The 18,457-nt window shown below is 47.0% G+C and overlaps 1 protein-coding gene across 5 annotated transcripts in view; it reads right to left on the reverse strand.

The window, feature by feature from the left end:
- Positions 1-18,457, reverse strand: part of trak2 (trafficking protein, kinesin binding 2) — a 135,241-nt gene that overhangs the window by 8,112 nt on the left and 108,672 nt on the right. For all 5 annotated transcript variants that reach the window (XM_072482348.1, XM_072482340.1, XM_072482357.1 and 2 more), the window contains 7 exons: positions 17,984-18,118; positions 15,892-15,968; positions 15,223-15,423; positions 7,596-7,900; positions 6,441-6,737; positions 5,205-5,304; positions 3,420-4,123 (listed from right to left, as the gene is read on the reverse strand). In XM_072482348.1, coding sequence (XP_072338449.1) covers positions 3,430-4,123; positions 5,205-5,304; positions 6,441-6,737; positions 7,596-7,900; positions 15,223-15,423; positions 15,892-15,968; positions 17,984-18,118 — 1,809 coding nt within the window. In that variant the 3' untranslated portion in view covers positions 3,420-3,429. The remainder of the gene's footprint in view (positions 1-3,419; positions 4,124-5,204; positions 5,305-6,440; positions 6,738-7,595; positions 7,901-15,222; positions 15,424-15,891; positions 15,969-17,983; positions 18,119-18,457) is intronic.

Consider the following 18,457-nt stretch of genomic DNA (forward strand, 5'->3'; position numbering starts at 1 on the left):
GGAGAACGTGTGGGGGGCGAGGAGAACGTGTGGGGGGCGAGGAGAACGTGTGGGGGGCGAGGAGAACGTGTGGGGGGCGAGGAGAACGTGTGGGGGGCGAGGAGAACGTGTGGGGGGCGAGGAGAACGTGTGGGGGGCGAGGAGAACGTGTGGGGGGCGAGGAGAACGTGTGGGGGGCGAGGAGAACGTGTGGGGGGCGAGGAGAACGTGTGGGGGGCGAGGAGAACGTGTGGGGGGCGAGGAGAACGGGTGGGGGGCGAGGAGAACGGGTGGGGGGCGAGGAGAACGGGTGGGGGGCGAGGAGAACGGGTGGGGGGCGAGGAGAACGGGTGGGGGGCGAGGAGAACGGGTGGGGGGCGAGGAGAACGGGTGGGGGGCGAGGAGAACGGGTGGGGGGCGAGGAGAACGGGTGGGGGGCGAGGAGAACGGGTGGGGGGCGAGGAGAACGGGTGGGGGGCGAGGAGAACGGGTGGGGGGCGAGGAGAACGGGTGGGGGGCGAGGAAAACGGGTGAGGGGCGAGGAGAACGGGTGGGGGGCGAGGAGATCGGGTGGGGGGCGAGGAGAACGGGTGGGGGGCGAGGAGAACGGGTGGGTGGCGAGGAGAACGTGTGGGTGGCGAGGAGAACGTGTGGGTGGCGAGGAGAACGTGTGGGTGGCGAGGAGAACGTGTGGGTGGCGAGGAGAACGTGTGGGTGGCGAGGAGAACGTGTGGGTGGCGAGGAGAACGTGTGGGTGGCGAGGAGAACGTGTGGGGGGCGGGGAGGAGAACGTGTGGGGGGCGGGGAGGAGAACGTGTGGGGGGCGGGGAGGAGAACGTGTGGGGGGCGGGGAGGAGAACGTGTGGGGGGCGGGGAGGAGAACGTGTGGGGGGCGGGGAGGAGAACGTGTGGGGGGCGAGGTGAACGTGTGGGGGGCGAGGTGAACGTGGGGTGGGGGGAGAGAAGAATGTGGGGGGGAAAGAATGTGGGGGGGAAAAGAATGTGGGGGGGAAAAGAATGTGGGGGGGAAAAGAATGTGGGGGGGAAAAGAATGTGGGGGGGAAAAGAATGTGGGGGGGAAAGAATGTGGGGGGGAAAAGAATGTGGGGGGAAAGAATGTGAGGGGGGGTAGGAGGAGAACGTGGGGGGGGGGAAGGAGGAGGAGAACGTGGGGGGGGGGGAAGGAGGAGAACGTGGGGGGGGGGGAAGGAGGGGAGAATGTGGGGGCGGGGAGGAGAACATGGTGGGAGGAGGTCGTGGGGGGGGGTGGGAGAGGAGGAGAATGTGGGGGGAGGGGAGGAGGAGAATGTGGGGGGCGGTGGAAGGGGAGAATGTGGGGGGGGGGAAATGTGGGGTGGAGTGTGAGCGGACACCAGGGTGGAGGAAGGAGAACCCGAACGGGGGGGGGGCAACAGGTTGGAGAGGGTGTACAAGAGCGGGGAGGAGGGGATTAGGATAAGGGGGAGAGGGAGCTGGGAGGAGAGGAACAGAGCGGGGAGGAGCAGGGAGCAGAGAAGCTGGGGAGAAGAGCAGAAGGTGGAGGAAAGAGATTTATAATTGTAGGGGCTGAAGCTGTTGAGATTCTATAAAATTACAACAATGCAATCAGAACTTATGTACACATAAAATGTAATAGAAGCAATCAGCACCGTGCCAGGAATAATATCCAGAATTCTATTACGGGTCAACAAAGCTACAACACCAAGCACCATAATTCGGTTTATAAGTCAGCTCGGACAAGCTAAAGTTTCCCCCACATCCCATTCACTGTCATGAAGGTTCATTTTGTTATTGAAACTACATAAAATTGAACAAAAGCAGATGCTTTTTAGTGGTGGTGAGTTTCCCTCCCAATTTCACTTCATTTTGTAGATTTTCATGGTTCTTTTTGTCTCGATCAACACCTCAAAGGCACAACAGATGGATTTATCATTCTATCACCCATGGACTGTCCCTCCCACTGCATTCAAAACTGAGGCCAAACGCGCACAGTACGGGGAAAAAACAATTAACTTGTGGGAAACCAAAGCAGCTGACATTTACTTGCATTGCTCGCAATTCCACTTGAGGATTTGCTGACTTTGGCAGAATTTTAACTAAATTTAGCTGCTCGTCCCATATTACATTACAATAGACTAGAATACACTCCAAAAATGAATGCCGTAGGAATTTATATAAAGCAATGAATTAACTGAAACAGCTCACATATATATATATATATATACCTTGATAGTCAAGCTCAGCAACCTGCACCACCACCTCAAACAGCTTCCACTATATAGTCCCCAGGTCACCCAAAGATAACACATTATTTAATACACATGGTTTTAACCTGAATGGCCGTCAGTCCCTTGTCACTAAGACTATGCATTGTGCAGTCTGGTGCTCACAAGGCAGCAATGCTGGGAGCTCCCAATTTCCAGTCAAGAGTACATAATGTATTTGAATAGCACAGCTCTGACATATTGTGACGGTTCTAGAAACAATGACAGTACTGTCAAAAGAAATGCATGCAATAGCCGAGGGCTGCAAGCGTCCCTATTCTCAGGCCCCCTCCCAAAAATGCTGAAATGCCTTGCTAAACAGGGTTCCAGAAAATCTAACCTCATAACTCTTCTTAAATGCTCTGGGGTGGGTTTATGTTACAAACACAAAAATATCGTACGAAGGAAGAAAAAGGTTAATATTTCTCTGCAAACGAGGATCTGATGTGGTGACTGACTTAAGAAGTGTCAAAGTACTTGTGATTTAAAACTGCTAGTCAGTTCAAAAGCTGGTGGTGCAATGCAAGGTGCAGACAACAAAGAAATCCAGCAGGACTCTTCCTGTATCGGGGCCGTCAGGGATTCTCAATTGGCGCACTCACTCATCGTTGCTTGACAGCACTGCAAGTGGCTGCTAAAACGGTGCTTTTCCCAGATAAGGTTTTCTGGACTGTGCTTTAATGCTGTGCTGTTGTGGAATTCCTGAAGCAAACAGCAAAATAACTTCCTGGGAAAGAGAATGAGTATTCAGGAATTGTGCTTAACTTGCAGAGTTACCACCATCAATCAGTGTTGAGCTGCCACAGCCAGCATCCGTGCCTGTACCTCATTTTCATCACTCCTTTTTGCAAACCCTCAAAACCTTCACAGCCTTTCCATTTTACCTCTCCTCTCTGCCCATACCTCATCATTAATCAGTTCCCTTCCTTTACCCTCTCTGGAAACCATCACCATTTCCTTCTCCAACTCAACCTACTTTTTTGCTCACTCACTTACGCTCACCATCTTCAGACTTTCAGGGGCCTCGCAACAAAACCAAAACTAAACACCCTTTCTTCCAGTTAGTATTGCTCAGGGGGAGTATTGTTCAGAGGGGTTGGGGGAGTGTTTTGGGGAGGGGGGGGGGGGGGGGGGGGGGGGAATGTAGAGAACACCAGACATTTGCGCCAGTGATACCTCATGGCCATCACTTTGCTGGTAAATCCAACTTGGCTTCAGTCTTCCCTTCATTTAAGCTGTCCATTGTTGGTACTGGCACGCCAAGTCCACCAATCACACTGGGGAGACTCTGGTTCCGCCTTAGGCCCCCCAGAAGACTGCTGCCGGTCCCCACGAATACTGCCGATTCTGGCCTGCGTTGCCTACTCTTACACTCTGGGCGTTCGTCGTGTTCTGGAACGTTCCATGGGTTGACCATTTGGGCAATTCCCATTCTTTGCAGCTTCTTGACCAAATTCAGATTGATGGGAGCGGAATCTGCACGGCTTCGTCCAGGTTTCAGACAATAAACCTCTTGGAGAAGTGTCTCGGCGGGCCGTGAAGCCAGGAAATTGTCGATAGCTCCCCTCGTATCGAAGGGCAAGGGCGATGGGCATGGAGAGCTGGAGGGAGAGTTTGGTGGGGTACACGGTATGGCTAACGTCTTGGGGCGAATCACAGGTGGACACTTCAACAGGGGACAACGATAAATACCAGCGGAGATCCCACGGTCGAGCAGGAGTTTTGTTAGACTGCTGGTAGTGCTCAAAGTGGTAGTCGACTCCCTCCTGTTCATGAAGGATTCACCAATGCTTGGGCGGCAAGAAGCTATTGGAGTGCTTGGATTGGTGATCATGTTGACGGATGATCCCCCTGTAGTTGGCACTGAAGCATATGTGAGGCTAAAACAAAAAACAGAGAGAGATAGATCAAACAAGCTTTCACCATCAAATATGCTGCAGAAATATTTTACAAAGCAGAATTGCATCTTCTTGAGATTAAATTACACGATGAACGAAAAACTGTGGAATTCTCTATCGCACAGCACTGTACAATGTTAGCCACAAAACTATCCACGTGAAGTCTGAACAATATGTGACAGTGCTATCAGTGAATGTTTGGAGGAATCCTGGTGATCCAAGTTCTAGGTCTGATGCATTCTATTTTCCATAAGCCTATTTGGATATTATAGTGTATTCAAGTTTACATACACTGGCACTTGAATTGGATGAAGTCACATTGCAATAACAAAGAAATAAAATGTGAAAACATGAAAGGAGAAATTAGAGAGATAGAGGATAGAGAGCTCGAGAGCGAGAAAAAAGCAGATATAGAGAGAGACAGACAGGCAGAGGGAGAGTGGGAGGGAGAAAGAGAGAGAGAGAGAGAGAGAGAGGGAGAGAGAGAGAAAGAGAGAGAGAGAAAAGGAGTGAGAGAGAAAAAAAGGAGGGATAGAGAGAGACAGACAGGCAGAGGGAAAGAGAGAGAGAGAGAGAGAGAGGGGGAGAGGGATAGACAGGCAGAGAGAGAGAGAAAAAAGGAGAGAGAGATAGACAGGCAGAGAGAGAGAGAGAAAAGGAGAGAGAGAGAGAGAGAGAGAGAGAGAGCACGAGAAGGAGAGAGAGAGAGAGAGAGAGAGCACGAGAAGGAGAGAAAGAGAGAGAGAGAGAGAGAGAGAGAGAGAGAGAGAGATAGAGAGAGAGAAAAGGTGAGAGAGAACACTGCTGCCTCACAGCACCGAGGACCCGGGTCACTGTCTGTGTGGAGTTGTTTGCACATTCTCCCCGTGACTGCGTGGGTCTCACCCTCACAACCCAAAAAGATGTTCCGGGTAGGCCACGCTAAATTGCCCCTTAATTTGAAAATGAATAATTGAGTACTCTAAATGCATTTTAAAAAATACAAGCTGTCATGTGCAATTGAACATGGCAGCTGATCAATGGGGGTGACAGGAAAACAATACAATGCGGGCCAACATCTCACCTTGTTGTGACTTGCGCAACATCTGTAGGATGGAGGATCCGGCAGGTGGTGAAGGTGAACGTAGAATTAGTCTGTGACAGACATTTCCCAGGATTCCGCACTAAGAAGAGAGAGAGAACATTTCCATGTGCTGATTTAAAATACAAATAACAGTCTGAACAATTCAAAGGCCCCTGTTTCAAGACACATTCTTTCTTTATCTCCCACCTGTGCCACACACCCACTTGTAACCCAATAGGTTGGCACAGTCTGCCAACACCATGAATAGGCAGGCGTGAGGAGGGACAAAAATGGCCCATGCCAAACAACCGCAGATGTTTCTTTTTGCCGGAGTTATCTCACCATGTTTACTAAGTCCTTCTGGCAATCCCAGTGTACAATTAAGAACATCGACAGCAGAAGAGCACATCCAAGCCTCAAGTTAGGGCCCTTATGCATCACTTCTGTCGGGAGCCACCTCAACCTCTTTTAAGGAAAGAGTTACTCTACATATTGTAATAACATCAGCCTTTGTTAAATGGGGAATTTTTGATTCTTCAGGCAGAAAAGCTCCATTTGTTCCTCCATTAAAAGGAGATTTCAAAATCAAGGACCTGCATGAGGAAGACCACAGCCTTGATCTGGAAAAGTGGTAAAGTTAAGAGAGCATATTTCAAGGTCAGAACATAATGAAATCAGTATTGGATGATACATAATATGAAGTATGTCATTTTGCACAAGGGTTAACAAAAAGGTACAAAACATAAGTTTGGAACAAAATTTTGAATTTGATTCAGGTCTGATCTGCTGCACAGTGAGCTTGGAACTGTAACACATTTGAACTCTTTGGTCAAAACATGCAAGGTAGGTGCTGCTAAATACAGGTTTATGTATTGCATACTTAATAAATTGTTGATTCTGACATAAAACTTGCATGGATGGCTGAACATGCATTCTAAATGAGGCAGTACACTTACAACATGAATTAATGGCCAGTTCAATTTTGTATGTACTGTAGTGAGATCTGGAGGCTGTCGTAATGATTTGTATAAATCCCTACTTTTAAAAATAAGAAAAATCTCATTGCATTCTTCCAAGGGGAGGGGGGGGATGAGAAGTTCATGATCTATAACCTCCTTAAAACGGTGATGCCCATTACTGTCTAATACAACTCTTAAAGATCATTTGCTCACTGATTCTTATTCAACAAGGTACCAGTTTATTGATCCACTGGCTATCTACATTAGTGTAACTCACCAGCTGTCATGTCATGAGTGGAGAAGCTAGTCATTGGCAGAAAAATATTCGGCGGTGGCTCCTGCCCCTTTGGTTGCTGCTTCTCCTCTCCATTCTCCTTCTTACTCTCGGGGGTAGATGTGCGCTGGGCTTTGAAGGTGATGCCCTCCTCGCTATCCTCCTCCAGATCAGCCAAGTGATATATGTCATCGTCTGGCAGCAGCTCAAAGCCTTTAGTGAGTACCCCGGGTCGTGGGTCTAAAATCGTGCCCAGGTTGGGCTGTGCTAATTGTTGCCACTGGTGCAAAGTCATAGAACCTATCGAGTGACAGGAAAAGGCACAAACAAAATACAAATCAGGAATTCGTAGGATTGATAAATGTATCATCAACACAAGCATCAAGTCTCAGATGGTGAGAATACAGACATGTTTTTACATTTTTTAAATATAAAAACTGAACAGCTCAAATAGCAATTAAGTTTAAACTACGTGTAGGCAGAATTGGCGTACAAGGTATGCTGGCAAAGATTTCAATAACACTAATAACAGTGGAGCAGAAAATATCTTTAGATAACAGAGCAGGATATTGACCAGGATATGCACCTAGCCATAGAACAAAGCTAAATTCGGCAAGAATTAGAATGTATAAACTGGAGATACAAAGCAAAGTTTAGTTTGAACCTCTGGTTGCCTTCAGGGAGAGGTACCATGAACTGTATGGATAGACATCACTGCTGATTTCAAGGAAGTTCTTTATCTGAGTTTCTAGATGCAGGATTACTGTGCGGCCTTACGAAGAATGTTTTGAAACAAGGAGTTGATTTCTAACATTTTATTGTCTCTAACTTTATGAATCAATTGTTTAAACAATAAGGATTATTTATCCCAGATCGTGTCAATTTCCATTTGGCAGATTTCTTGATTAAGGCTACACAGCCAATACAATAAATCTTATTTATTTTTGCATAACTGAATGGTGAGATCGGGCCATTGATAACACAGATAACATTGAAATAAAGGGTTGGCCAAAGACCAACTTTCACCACATCTCTCTCCATCCCCAATACACCTCATGACTGCTAATGTGATAAAAGGTTCTAGGTGCTGGACTTGGTATTTATTTCTTAAACTAATTACAATCATTCAGGCTAGACTACCCTCTCTTTCCTCCTTACCTTCTATTGGCTTGACTATCTGTAGCTTCTCAGGTAAGAATGTGCGGAAATAGCTGGATACCCCAGACAAGCAGGACATCTCCGTTAGATCTGTGAGGTTGGTCCCCGTGGACAGGACACTCTCTGCCGGCGTACTACAGCTGCTTTCATCTTCTGTTGCCAGGGCCAACAGTTTCCGGTCTCGCTCATCGTCGAAGAACATTTTCTCACTCAGGTAATTCTCCTGCCGCAGGGAGAGCCGGCGCAGGGCAGTGGCCAGGTCTTTCCCCCCAGGAGTACCAGGCTTCCCAATCCTAGAGAGGTGACTGAGAGTGAAAACGAGAGTGTGAGAAACGTCTGAAAGGTTTTCCAAGTTAAGGTGGCCCAGACTGAATTAACCAGCAATGAGTAGCGAGTGACCAATTAACCTGCAATCGTGAATCAGCAGTTCCAACTCAACTCTATGCATACGGATGCTGGGTTACAGTGAATGCACAACTTTTATTCAACAGAAACAATTTCACAGGTTATCAGATGAGAAACAGCATGTTGGTTTAATAAATCCACTGCTGTCTGATGATACAGTAATAGACTGTCAGTTGAGAATTAGAAGTCTTGTAATGGGGAGGCAGTGGCATAGGCTAGTAATCCAGAGACGCAGGACGATGCTCTGGGGACCCGGGTTAGAATCCCACCATAGAAGGTGATGGAATTTAAACTCAATAAAATATCTGGAATTAAAAGTCCAGTGATGCCCATGAAACCATTGTAGATTGTAGTAAAAGCCCATCTGGTTCACTAATATCCTTACCAGGGGCTGTATAGCACAGGGCTAAATCGCTGGCTTTGAAAGCAGACCAAGGCAGGCCAGCAGCATGGTTCAATTCCCGTAACAGCCTCCCCGAACAGGCGCCGGAATGTGGTGACTAGGGGCTTTTCACAGTAACTTCATTTGAAGCCGACTTGTGACAATAAGCGATTTTCATTATTTCATTTTTTTTTCACCTCTGGCCTACATGGGACTCCAGACCCACAGCAATGTGGTTGACTCTTAAATGCCCTCTGAAACAGCCTATTCAACCGCTACGAAAACTGGACAGACCACGCGGCATCAAACCAGGGACCAGAAACGACAATGGCAAACCCAACCCTGTCAAACCTGCAAAGTCCTCCTTACTGACATCTGGGGCCTTGTGCCAAAGTTGGGAGCGCTGTTTCACAGACTAGTTAAACAACAACCTGACAGAGTCATTCTCACAGCATCATACTGTACAATGTCCCAGACACCACTGTCACCATTCCTGGGTATGTCCTGTCTCACCAGCAGGACAGACCCAGCAGAGGGGGTGGCACAGTGATATAGAGTCGGGAGGGAGTTGCCCTGAGAGTTCTCAGCATCAACTCTGGACCCCATGATGTCTCATGGCTTCAGGTTAAACATGGGCGAGGAAACCTCCTGCTGATTATCACACACCGGCTACCATCAGCTGATGAATCGGTGCTCCTCCATGTTGAACATCACCTGGAGGAAGCACTGAGGGTGGCAAGGATGCAGAATATGCTCTGGGTGCATCACCAAGAGTGGCTCGGTTGTTCCACCACAGACCGAGCTGGCCGGGTCTTAAAGGACATAGCTTCAAGGCTGGGACTGCAGCAGATGGTGAGGGAGCCAACAAGAGGGAAGAACATACTTGACCTCATCCTCACCGATCTGCCTGCCGTAGATGCATTTGTCGTGCCAGTGTCAGTATCAATAGAAGTGACCACTGCACAGTCCTTGTGGAGACAATGCCCCATCTTTACATTGATTTATCGTGTTGTGTAGCACTACCACCGTGTTAAATGGGATAGACTTCGAACAGACCTAGCAACTAAAGACTGGGCATCCATGAGGCATTGTGGGCCATCAGCAGCAGCAGAATTGTATTCAACCACAATCTGCAACCTCATGGCCCAGCATTTCCCCCACTCTACCATTACCACCAAGCCAGGAGATCAATCCTGGTTCAATGAAGAGTGCAGAACAGCATGCCAGGAGAAACACCAGGCATACCGAAAAATGAGGTATCAACCTGGTGAAGCTACAACACAGGACTATTTAAGCTGAGCGATTCCACAACAAATGCATCAGATCGAAGCTCTGCAATCCTGCCACATTCAGCCGTGAATGGTGGTTGACAATTAAACAACTCACTGGAGGAGGAGGCTCCACAAATATCCCCATCCTCAATGATGGAGGAGTCCAGCACATCTGTGCAAAAGACAAGGCCTAGGCATTCGAAAAAATCTTCAGCCAGAAGTGCTGAGGGGATGATCCATCTCGGTCTCCTTCAGCATCACAAATGTCTTCAGCCAATACGATTCACTCTATGTGATATCAAGAAACGGCTGAAGGCGCTGGATACTGCAAAGGCTATGAGCCCTGATAATATCCCGCAACAGTACTGAAGACTTGTGCTCCAGAGCTTGCTGCACCCCTAGCCAAGCTGTTCCGGTACAGCTACAACACTGGCATCTACCCAGCAATGTGGAAAATTGGCAAGGTGTGTTCTGTTCACAAGAAACAGGACAAATCCAACCCAGCCAATTACCATCCTATCAGTCTACACTCCATCATCAGCAAAGTGATGGAAAAAGAGTTATCAACAGTGCTATCAAGTGGCACTTACTCAGCAATAACCTGCTCACAGACGCTCAGTTTGGGTTTTGCCAGAGTCTTTCAGCTCCTGACTTCATTACAGCCAAAAGAGCTGGATACCAGAGGTGAGGTGAGACCAAGGCAGCATTTGATCATGTATGGCATCAAGTAGCCCTAGCAAAACTGGAGTCAATGGGAATCAGGGGGAAAACTCTCTGCTGGTTGGAGTCATACCTGGCACAAAGGAAGATGGTTGTGGTGGTTGGAGGTCAATCATCTCAGATCCAGGACATCACTCGAGGAGTCTCTCAGGGTAGTGTCCTAGGCCCAACCATCTTCAGCTGCTTCCATCATAAGGTCAGAAGTGGGGATGTTTGCTGATGACTGCACAATGTTGAGCACCATTCTCAATTCCTCAGATAATGAATCAGTTCATGTCCAAATGCAGCAAGATCTGGACAATATCCAGGCTTGGGCTGACAAGTGGCAAGTTACATTCACGCCACACAAGTGCCAGGCAATGACCACCTCCTACAAGAGAGGATCTAACCATTGCCCCCTTGACATTCAATGGCATTACCATCACTGAATCCCCCACAATCAACATCCTGGGGGTTACCATTGATCAAAAACTGAATTAGACTAGCCATATTAATACTGTGGCTACCAGGGCAGGTCAAAGTCTAGGAAACCTACGGTGAGTAACTCACTTCCTGACCAGCCCCCCAAAAGCTTGTCCACCATCTACAAAGCACAAGTCAGGAGTGTAATGGAATACTCTCCACTTGCCTGGATGAGTGCAGCTCCAAAGGCACTCAAGAAGCTCCACAACATCCAGGACAAGAAGGACTCCTACATCACACTCCTATTTTATAGCTCCGCCTTCAACACCATAATCCCAGCCAACTCATATCAAAGCTCCAAAACCTAGGACTTGGTTCCTCACTCTGAAACTGGACCCTCGACTTTCTAACCCACAGACCACAATCAGTAAGAATAAACAACAACACCTCCTCCACAATTGTACTCAATACTGCGACCCCGCAAGGCTGCGTACTTAGCCCCCTACTCTACTCCCTGTATACACACAACTGCGTGGCAAAACTTGGTTCCAACTCCATCTACAAGTTTGCTGACGATACGACCATAGTGGGCTGGATCTCGAATAACGACGAGTCAAAATACAGGAGGGAGATTGAGAACCTAGTGGAGTGGTGCAGCGACAACAATCTATCCCTCAATGCCAGCAAAACTAAAGAGCTGGTCATGGGCTTCAGAAAGCAAAGTACTGTACACACCCCTGTCAGCATCAACAGGGCCGAGGTGGAGGTGGTTAGCAGTTTCAAATTCCATGGGGTACATATCGCCAAATATCTGTCCTGGTCCACCCACGTCGACACAACCACCAAGAAAGCACAACAGCACCTATACTTCCTCAGGAAACTAAGGAAATTCGACATGTACACATGAACTCTTACCAACTTCTACAGATGCATGATATACAGCATCCTATCAGGCTGCATCACAGCCTGGTATGGCAACTGCTCGGCCCAAGACCGCAAGAAACTTCAGAGAGTCGTGAACACAGCCCAGTCCATCACATGAACCTGCCTCCCATCCATTGACTCCATCTACACCTCCTGCTGCCTGGGGAAAGCGAGCAGCATAATTAAAGACCCCTCCCACCCAGCTTACTCACTCTTCCAACTTCTCCTATCGGGCTGGAGATACAAAATCTGAGAACACGCACGAACAGGATCAAAAACAGCTTCTTCCCCACTGTTACCGGACTCCTAAACAACCCTCTTATGGACTGACCTGATGAACACTACACCCTTGTATGCTTTGTCCAATGCCGGTGTTATCTAGTTACATTGTGTACCTTGTGTTGCCCTATTATGTATTTTCTTTTATTTCCTTTTCTTTTTATGTACTTAATGATCTGTTGAGCTGCTCGCAGAAAAATACTTTTCACTGTACTTTGGTACACGTGACAATAAACAAATCCAATCCAATCCAAGACGCTCGACACCATCCAGGATAAAGCAGCCCACTTGATTTCTCCCCCTTCCACAAACATTCAAACCCTCCACCACTGATTAACATTGTCAGCCGTGTGGGCCATCCAAGATGCACTGCAGTAACTCACCAAGGTTCTTCAGACAGCACCTTCCAAACCCACGACCACTATCATCTAGAAGGACAAGAGCAGCAGATACCTGGGAACCCCACCACCTAGAGGTTGCCCTCCAAGTCACTCACTTGGAGGACAACACGACTTGGAAATATATCGCCGCTCCGAGACGGTCGCTGGAACAACATCCTGGAACTCTCTCCCTAACAGCATAGTGCGCCTACTATAATAGAACTAAGGTCTCCTCAACTCACTGCCATCATTATTCATTTTTGATACCTCAAAAGATTATGGAAAGGTTGGATGTAGAGAAAATGTTACCACTTGCTGAAGAAGCCAAGACTGAAGGTCATAAACACAAAGAGATAATCACACATCAATAGGAAATTTGGGAGAAACTTTGTTTCCTGGAGATGGGTTAGAATATAGAACTCCCCAACACACGGAGCAGTTCAGTGAAGACCACTGGTGTACTTTACAGGAAGCTAGTTAAGTACATGAGGAAGAAAGAAATACTAAGATGTGCTGATAGAGAATAAACTCTGGCTAGGCCAATTGGACTGAATTCACCTGTACATTCCATGTAAATTAATAATAATAATTATTGTCACAAATAGGCTTACATTAACACTGCAATGACGTTACTGTGAAAAGCCCCTGGTCGCCACATTCCAGCGCCTGCTCGGGTACACAAGAGCGAGAATTCAGAATATCCAATTCACCCAACAGCAAGTCCTTCGGGACCCGTGGGAGGAAACCGGAGCACCCGGAGGAAACCCATGCAGACTCAGGGAGAATGCACAGACTCCACACAGACAGTGACCCAAGCAGTGAATAGAACCCAGGACCGTGGACCTGTGAAACAACAGTGCTACCCACTGTGCTACCGTGCTGCCCTCAAGTGGATGCTGGAGACAATGCCATATGGGTTGTTGAGTACATGACTCTCACATAAGCCTCCTTTTGCTCCAACTGGGATAGAAATGGCCATGACAGAAATGTTGACATACAGCTCATAGCCTCTCTTCTCCAGGGTGTCATCATCCAGAAACTTGTCATCAATGCTCATGGTAATCCTATATTGGCAGGGCATACCAGAGGTGCCAAAATCCTTGGTGTGGGCCAAATGAGCTTGTCATCTTCCAAGATGAGAAGACTTGGGAGTGTGATTTACCAGCCGAATCCCGCCAGAATCTATCTATCTATGTGGCACTGACAGGCTGGCAATTTGCCCATGCTGGGATCAGTTGTGGGGCTGCCCCACCGGTATGCGGTGGGTGGGTGAGGGTGCTCGAGGACCCCTCCTCCCCCCCCAAACAGGTAAGTTGGGGGATGCCAGGAGGGGTTGATCATTTTTAAATGGCAACCCAATCTCTCCCTGCACTGAGGAACTCTACTCGTTGGTGCTCCTCAGTGTAGGAAATGACACTGTGCGGTCTTTAGGGGGTCCCCACCAGGGTACAAAATAGCAACAGAATGCCATTAGATAGCAGGGTTGTTCCCGGCGCTGCAATTTCTGCCCAGAATGCACTGATTTTTTGTTTGGTTATATCACACCCTTCCACTCAAATGGCACATTTCTAGTTAGAGGCCATTTTACACATTAACCCACTGACATACCTCTGGCAATGTTCATGTATATTGTTTTATGTTCGAGTGAACTAGTAATTGCATCCCTTGCAAGAATTAACCCTTTCCTGCAGATTTCACCCATCATGCAGATGCCATTACTTTATCAGAAATTAATCCACACTATCTGCCACTCCAGCCACACTGGGACAGTTGGGTCATATTGGTGTCAACAGTGCAGGGTTCAATTCCCATTCTGGCTGGGGTAGATTCAGGACCTGCCTCCTTGCCTTATCCATGGTGGAGACTGCGGCACTGTGGGTCAGACCTGACTTCAGGGGTAACTGAAGAAGAAAAAAGAGCCTGCTTAGGTTATCTTTGTTTTACTTTGCTGTACAGGGTCTTCGTGAGACCAGATCTGGAATTCTGTGCACTGTTTTAGTCTCCTTATTTTAAAAAAACCATATAATTCTGTTAGCAGTTCATTCACTTGACTCATTTCTGGAATGAGGAACTTATCTCATAAAGAAAGGAAGAATAGGTCAGGCCTATAACCATTGGAGTTCAGAAGAATGAGAGGTGATCTTATTGAAACATTCAAGGTCCTGTGGGGACTTGACAGCATAGGGTGGCATAGTGGCACGGTGGTTAACACTGCTGCTTCACAGGGCCAGGCACCCGGGTTTGATTCCAGCTCGTCTGTGCGGAGACTGCATGTTCCCCAGTGCCTGCAAGGGTTTCCTCCAGGTGCTCCGGTTTCCTCCCACAGTCCACAGATGTGCAGGTCAGGTGGATTGGCCATGCTAAATTGTCCCCTAGTGTCCAGGAATGTGCCGATGAGATTTTGGGAACAGGGCAGCGTGGGTAGAGTGAACCTACTTAAGAGTGCTCTTTCGGAGATTCGGTGCAGATCAATGGACCAAATGGCCTCCTTCTGTGCTGTCGGGATTCTATGATACTGGGAGGATGATGCTTCCACTTGTCAGAGAGAGTAAAACTAGGGTACACAGAAGTCTCCCTTTTGAGATGGTGACGAGGATAATGTCTTTCAGAGGGTCATTCATCTGTGGATTTCTCTTTCCCAGAAAGCAGTGGAGGCTGGGTCATTTAATTTTCTCAAGACAGAGTTAGGCAGATTTTTGACTGACAAGGGAGACCAGGGTTGGTGGTGGGGTAGCAGGCAGGAAAGTGCTGAAGCATAAAACACACAGAACATATAAAAAGCCAACTGTGTACGTTTCCCCTTTTTCCGTCCTGCTCATTAGCTTCGGCCAGTCAGAGAGCAAGCAGTGCTATCTGCTACTTACCAGTGTGCATTCCGTTCACTCACAGAGTTATTCATTACATTGGTATCAGTAGGTCCCATGACAGATTGATGGGGTTTCACGGTCATGACAACAGACGAGCAACCAGATCCTGGGATAGATCCTGGGGGGGATCCGAGTTTGTGGGATTGTATAGTTTCATTGATGTTTCTGACGGCATGGAAAACCCGTTTGTGTTGATTCCTGAGGAGAAAATAAAATAAAGGGGTATGTATTAGAGCATTGGACAGGGAGGGGGCAAGATAATTGTATTTGATTTGAAAATTAACGCTAGACATTCAGAGTGATTTCAGGAAGCAGTTCTTCTGACAAAAGATAGTGGAAATCAGGAAGCAGTTTTTCTGATGCTGGAAGTCACCTGCATATTTAAAATCTGAGATTGGCAGACTTTTAAATGAGGATATTAAAGAAAGTGGAACTAAGGATGGAGTTAAGATCTGCCATTATCTAATTGAATGGTGGGACAAGCTCAAAGGGATAAATGGCCTACTCTTGTTCCCATGTTCCAAGGCCAAGGAGTGGTGGGGTCGAACAATCATTCTCTCCATTTTGGGAAGCCGACATGTCCCAGTCAGACAAAGCTTTTGCTTTTCAAAGCACAGCAGGAATAAAAATGAAAGTGCCGAGAGGAGATAAGTCACTTCCGTTTACCTTTGGTCTTGAACAGTAGACTCTTCCAGATTTAGCTCCCTGCGCATGCTTCCCTCAATCTCAGCTGCCAAGGAATCCTGCAAACAGGTCGCATTTTATTCTCAGTTTTAAAAAATTTATGCAAAATTTAAAAAGTTATACTAGCAGCAGGAACAGCAGATGTGTAAGTACACCCATCACTAATATCAAAATCTTATAATAATGTATGGAGTCTGTGGTGATTGACCCTTTAAGGGCAACACAGGGTCATCCTGGCTTGAGATACCAATTGGGACAGAGTAGATAATCACCCCAGGGATGGAATCCTCTCTTGGGCAGAAGACATGCAGGGATTTGGGGCAGCTGGATGCGGGCTCTTCTTGGGCAGCCATGGGGTTGCTGGCCTCTGCACAGTTTTTTGTTTTAACAGATACTGTTGATGTTTCTAAAGAAGCCTGTGAATGTGCACTATTATTACCAAGTCAGTCATCACAGTGACAGGGAATTCTGGCCAACTTGCTGCAAAATTGTTGACCTGATAATTAATTGATAAAATACAACAGAACAATTTTCAACCAAAATGACTGGGTTGGCATCTTTTGCTTTAGAGTGAAGCAACTGTGAAACAGTCTACCATTACAGCAAGGCTATTTGCCAATTCTCATCTCTAACAATCCTGCCCTTTCCCATCTTTAACCTCTTCCAACTACAAATCTCAGATCTCTGCACATCTCCAATTTTCTTTGCTTCACCCTTGGCAGCCATGTCTTCAGCCACCTCGATACTAAGCTCTAGAATTCCCTCACAATAACTTGCTGCCCCTCTCTCTCTGCTCTTATAAGATCCTTATAAACCTAATTCCTGACCATGTTCGTGTCCCAATTGCTCATGAGATGATGTACTAATGCCTTGGGTCGTTTTACTTTGTGTGAGGAGTCACGATTTCACCTTGAATATTTTTATAAAATATATACAGATATTCTCATTGCTATTTCATACATTTTAAAACTGAACAAAAACCCTCAAAAAGGCTGAACGTATGTCTGCATGTAACTTCTCAGAAGTCAGGTTGCAGTTTCAGGGAAACTTGTACCTCATTATCTCGGAGGATCCACTAACGACCACCTGTGAACGGCACAGCCCATCTTCAAAGACAGCTTTCCAAAGGCAATCTGCATTTAGTAAACCAGGCTGGCCAGAAGGAGGCTGATGGCCAGCTAAGGTAAAAAGACCCCACAATCTTTCTTTCAATTCTAACAGTTGAGACATTTAGAAATCTTCAAAACCCAGCCCCGCATTCCAAACGACGGAGACACATCCTTTGTTGGAATCCATGTGGAGGGGTGGGGGCCTCTGGCTTGTTGAACAAGTTGCTATTGCTTTGCGAAGCTGATAGCTCAGTCTACTCTATCATCTGAACAGCAGCCTCAGAGACGAGGTGCTCTGCCCAGGTGGAACACATGGCCCCATCTACACTGCTTCTGCTGGATATTCTGTACCATCACCCATAAGACTGATTCATGTGTGTGTGTCTGTCATCTTGTGAAATCAGCACCAACAGCAAAGTGAATTATACAGCACTGGTTTCAATCCGCCAAACTTCATGAAAATATATCACATGGGACTTTGCGTTTGACTCCATGTGGAACAATATTTATACTGAATATATTCAAAACTGAAATTAGGACAGAATTTTGAACTCTGCTCAAAGTGCTGGCTGAGGTGAGACAACCGGCGTGCAGCTCTCCAGGTGTACAGCCGAGTTTTTTCTCTGGTCACTCTGCATAAGGAATGTCCCTCACCCCGATACCATTTTATTAAATCGCCTTGGCATCCACTCCAAGACAGATGCTTCATTTGTTTCTGATGGGAAGGAGGAAAAAAAATGGAGATGGAGGAGAGGGGAAGAGGAGGAGCGAAAACACAAATGGGGAATCAATTTGAGATAACTGCTATACACCTAGGATTGGTGCAAAAGCCATTAGTGGCGAGTTGAAAAGCTTGCCCAACCCTCGTGTTCTTCAGCCGTCAATGCCCCCAAATGTTGAACAGTGGGATTGAAAGCCTGTGACAGAAAGGGAAAAAGACTGGTTTTAATATCATGTCTCCATACCATTGGGAACATACTGTAGGACTGGGGCCGCTGAAGTGAGGACGATGTCGATTTGTTCCTCAATTCTTTTACTTCCTCCTGGGATTCATGCAACATTCCCAAACACTCAGCATTCCGGTCTTGTACTTCCAGCAGCTGCAGTGAACAGGAAAAAAAAATTGAAATGGTCAGAAAAGCATAGATCATCATCATCATCCCATCCCCCCCCGGCATCAAACTGGGGAATTAAACACTATCCGTTACCACACAACACCACCTAGCTTCCTTTTCCTGCACACAATTGCATGGAAGGTTGTGACTGATAGGGTACAATATTTGTGACATGTTAGCCTACCCATTCCCAGTCTAACTCAACTGTAAAGATCTGTAAAGATTTAATCACCTGCTAATGCTCGCATTCCAAGCATTATCTGGCATCTTTGAATCTGTCTATATATATATGTTTCTGGAACATACCTCTTCATTCACCTGAGG

Source organism: Scyliorhinus torazame, chromosome 2 (genome assembly GCF_047496885.1).
Source record: "Scyliorhinus torazame isolate Kashiwa2021f chromosome 2, sScyTor2.1, whole genome shotgun sequence".
Lineage (NCBI taxonomy): Eukaryota > Metazoa > Chordata > Chondrichthyes > Carcharhiniformes > Scyliorhinidae > Scyliorhinus > Scyliorhinus torazame.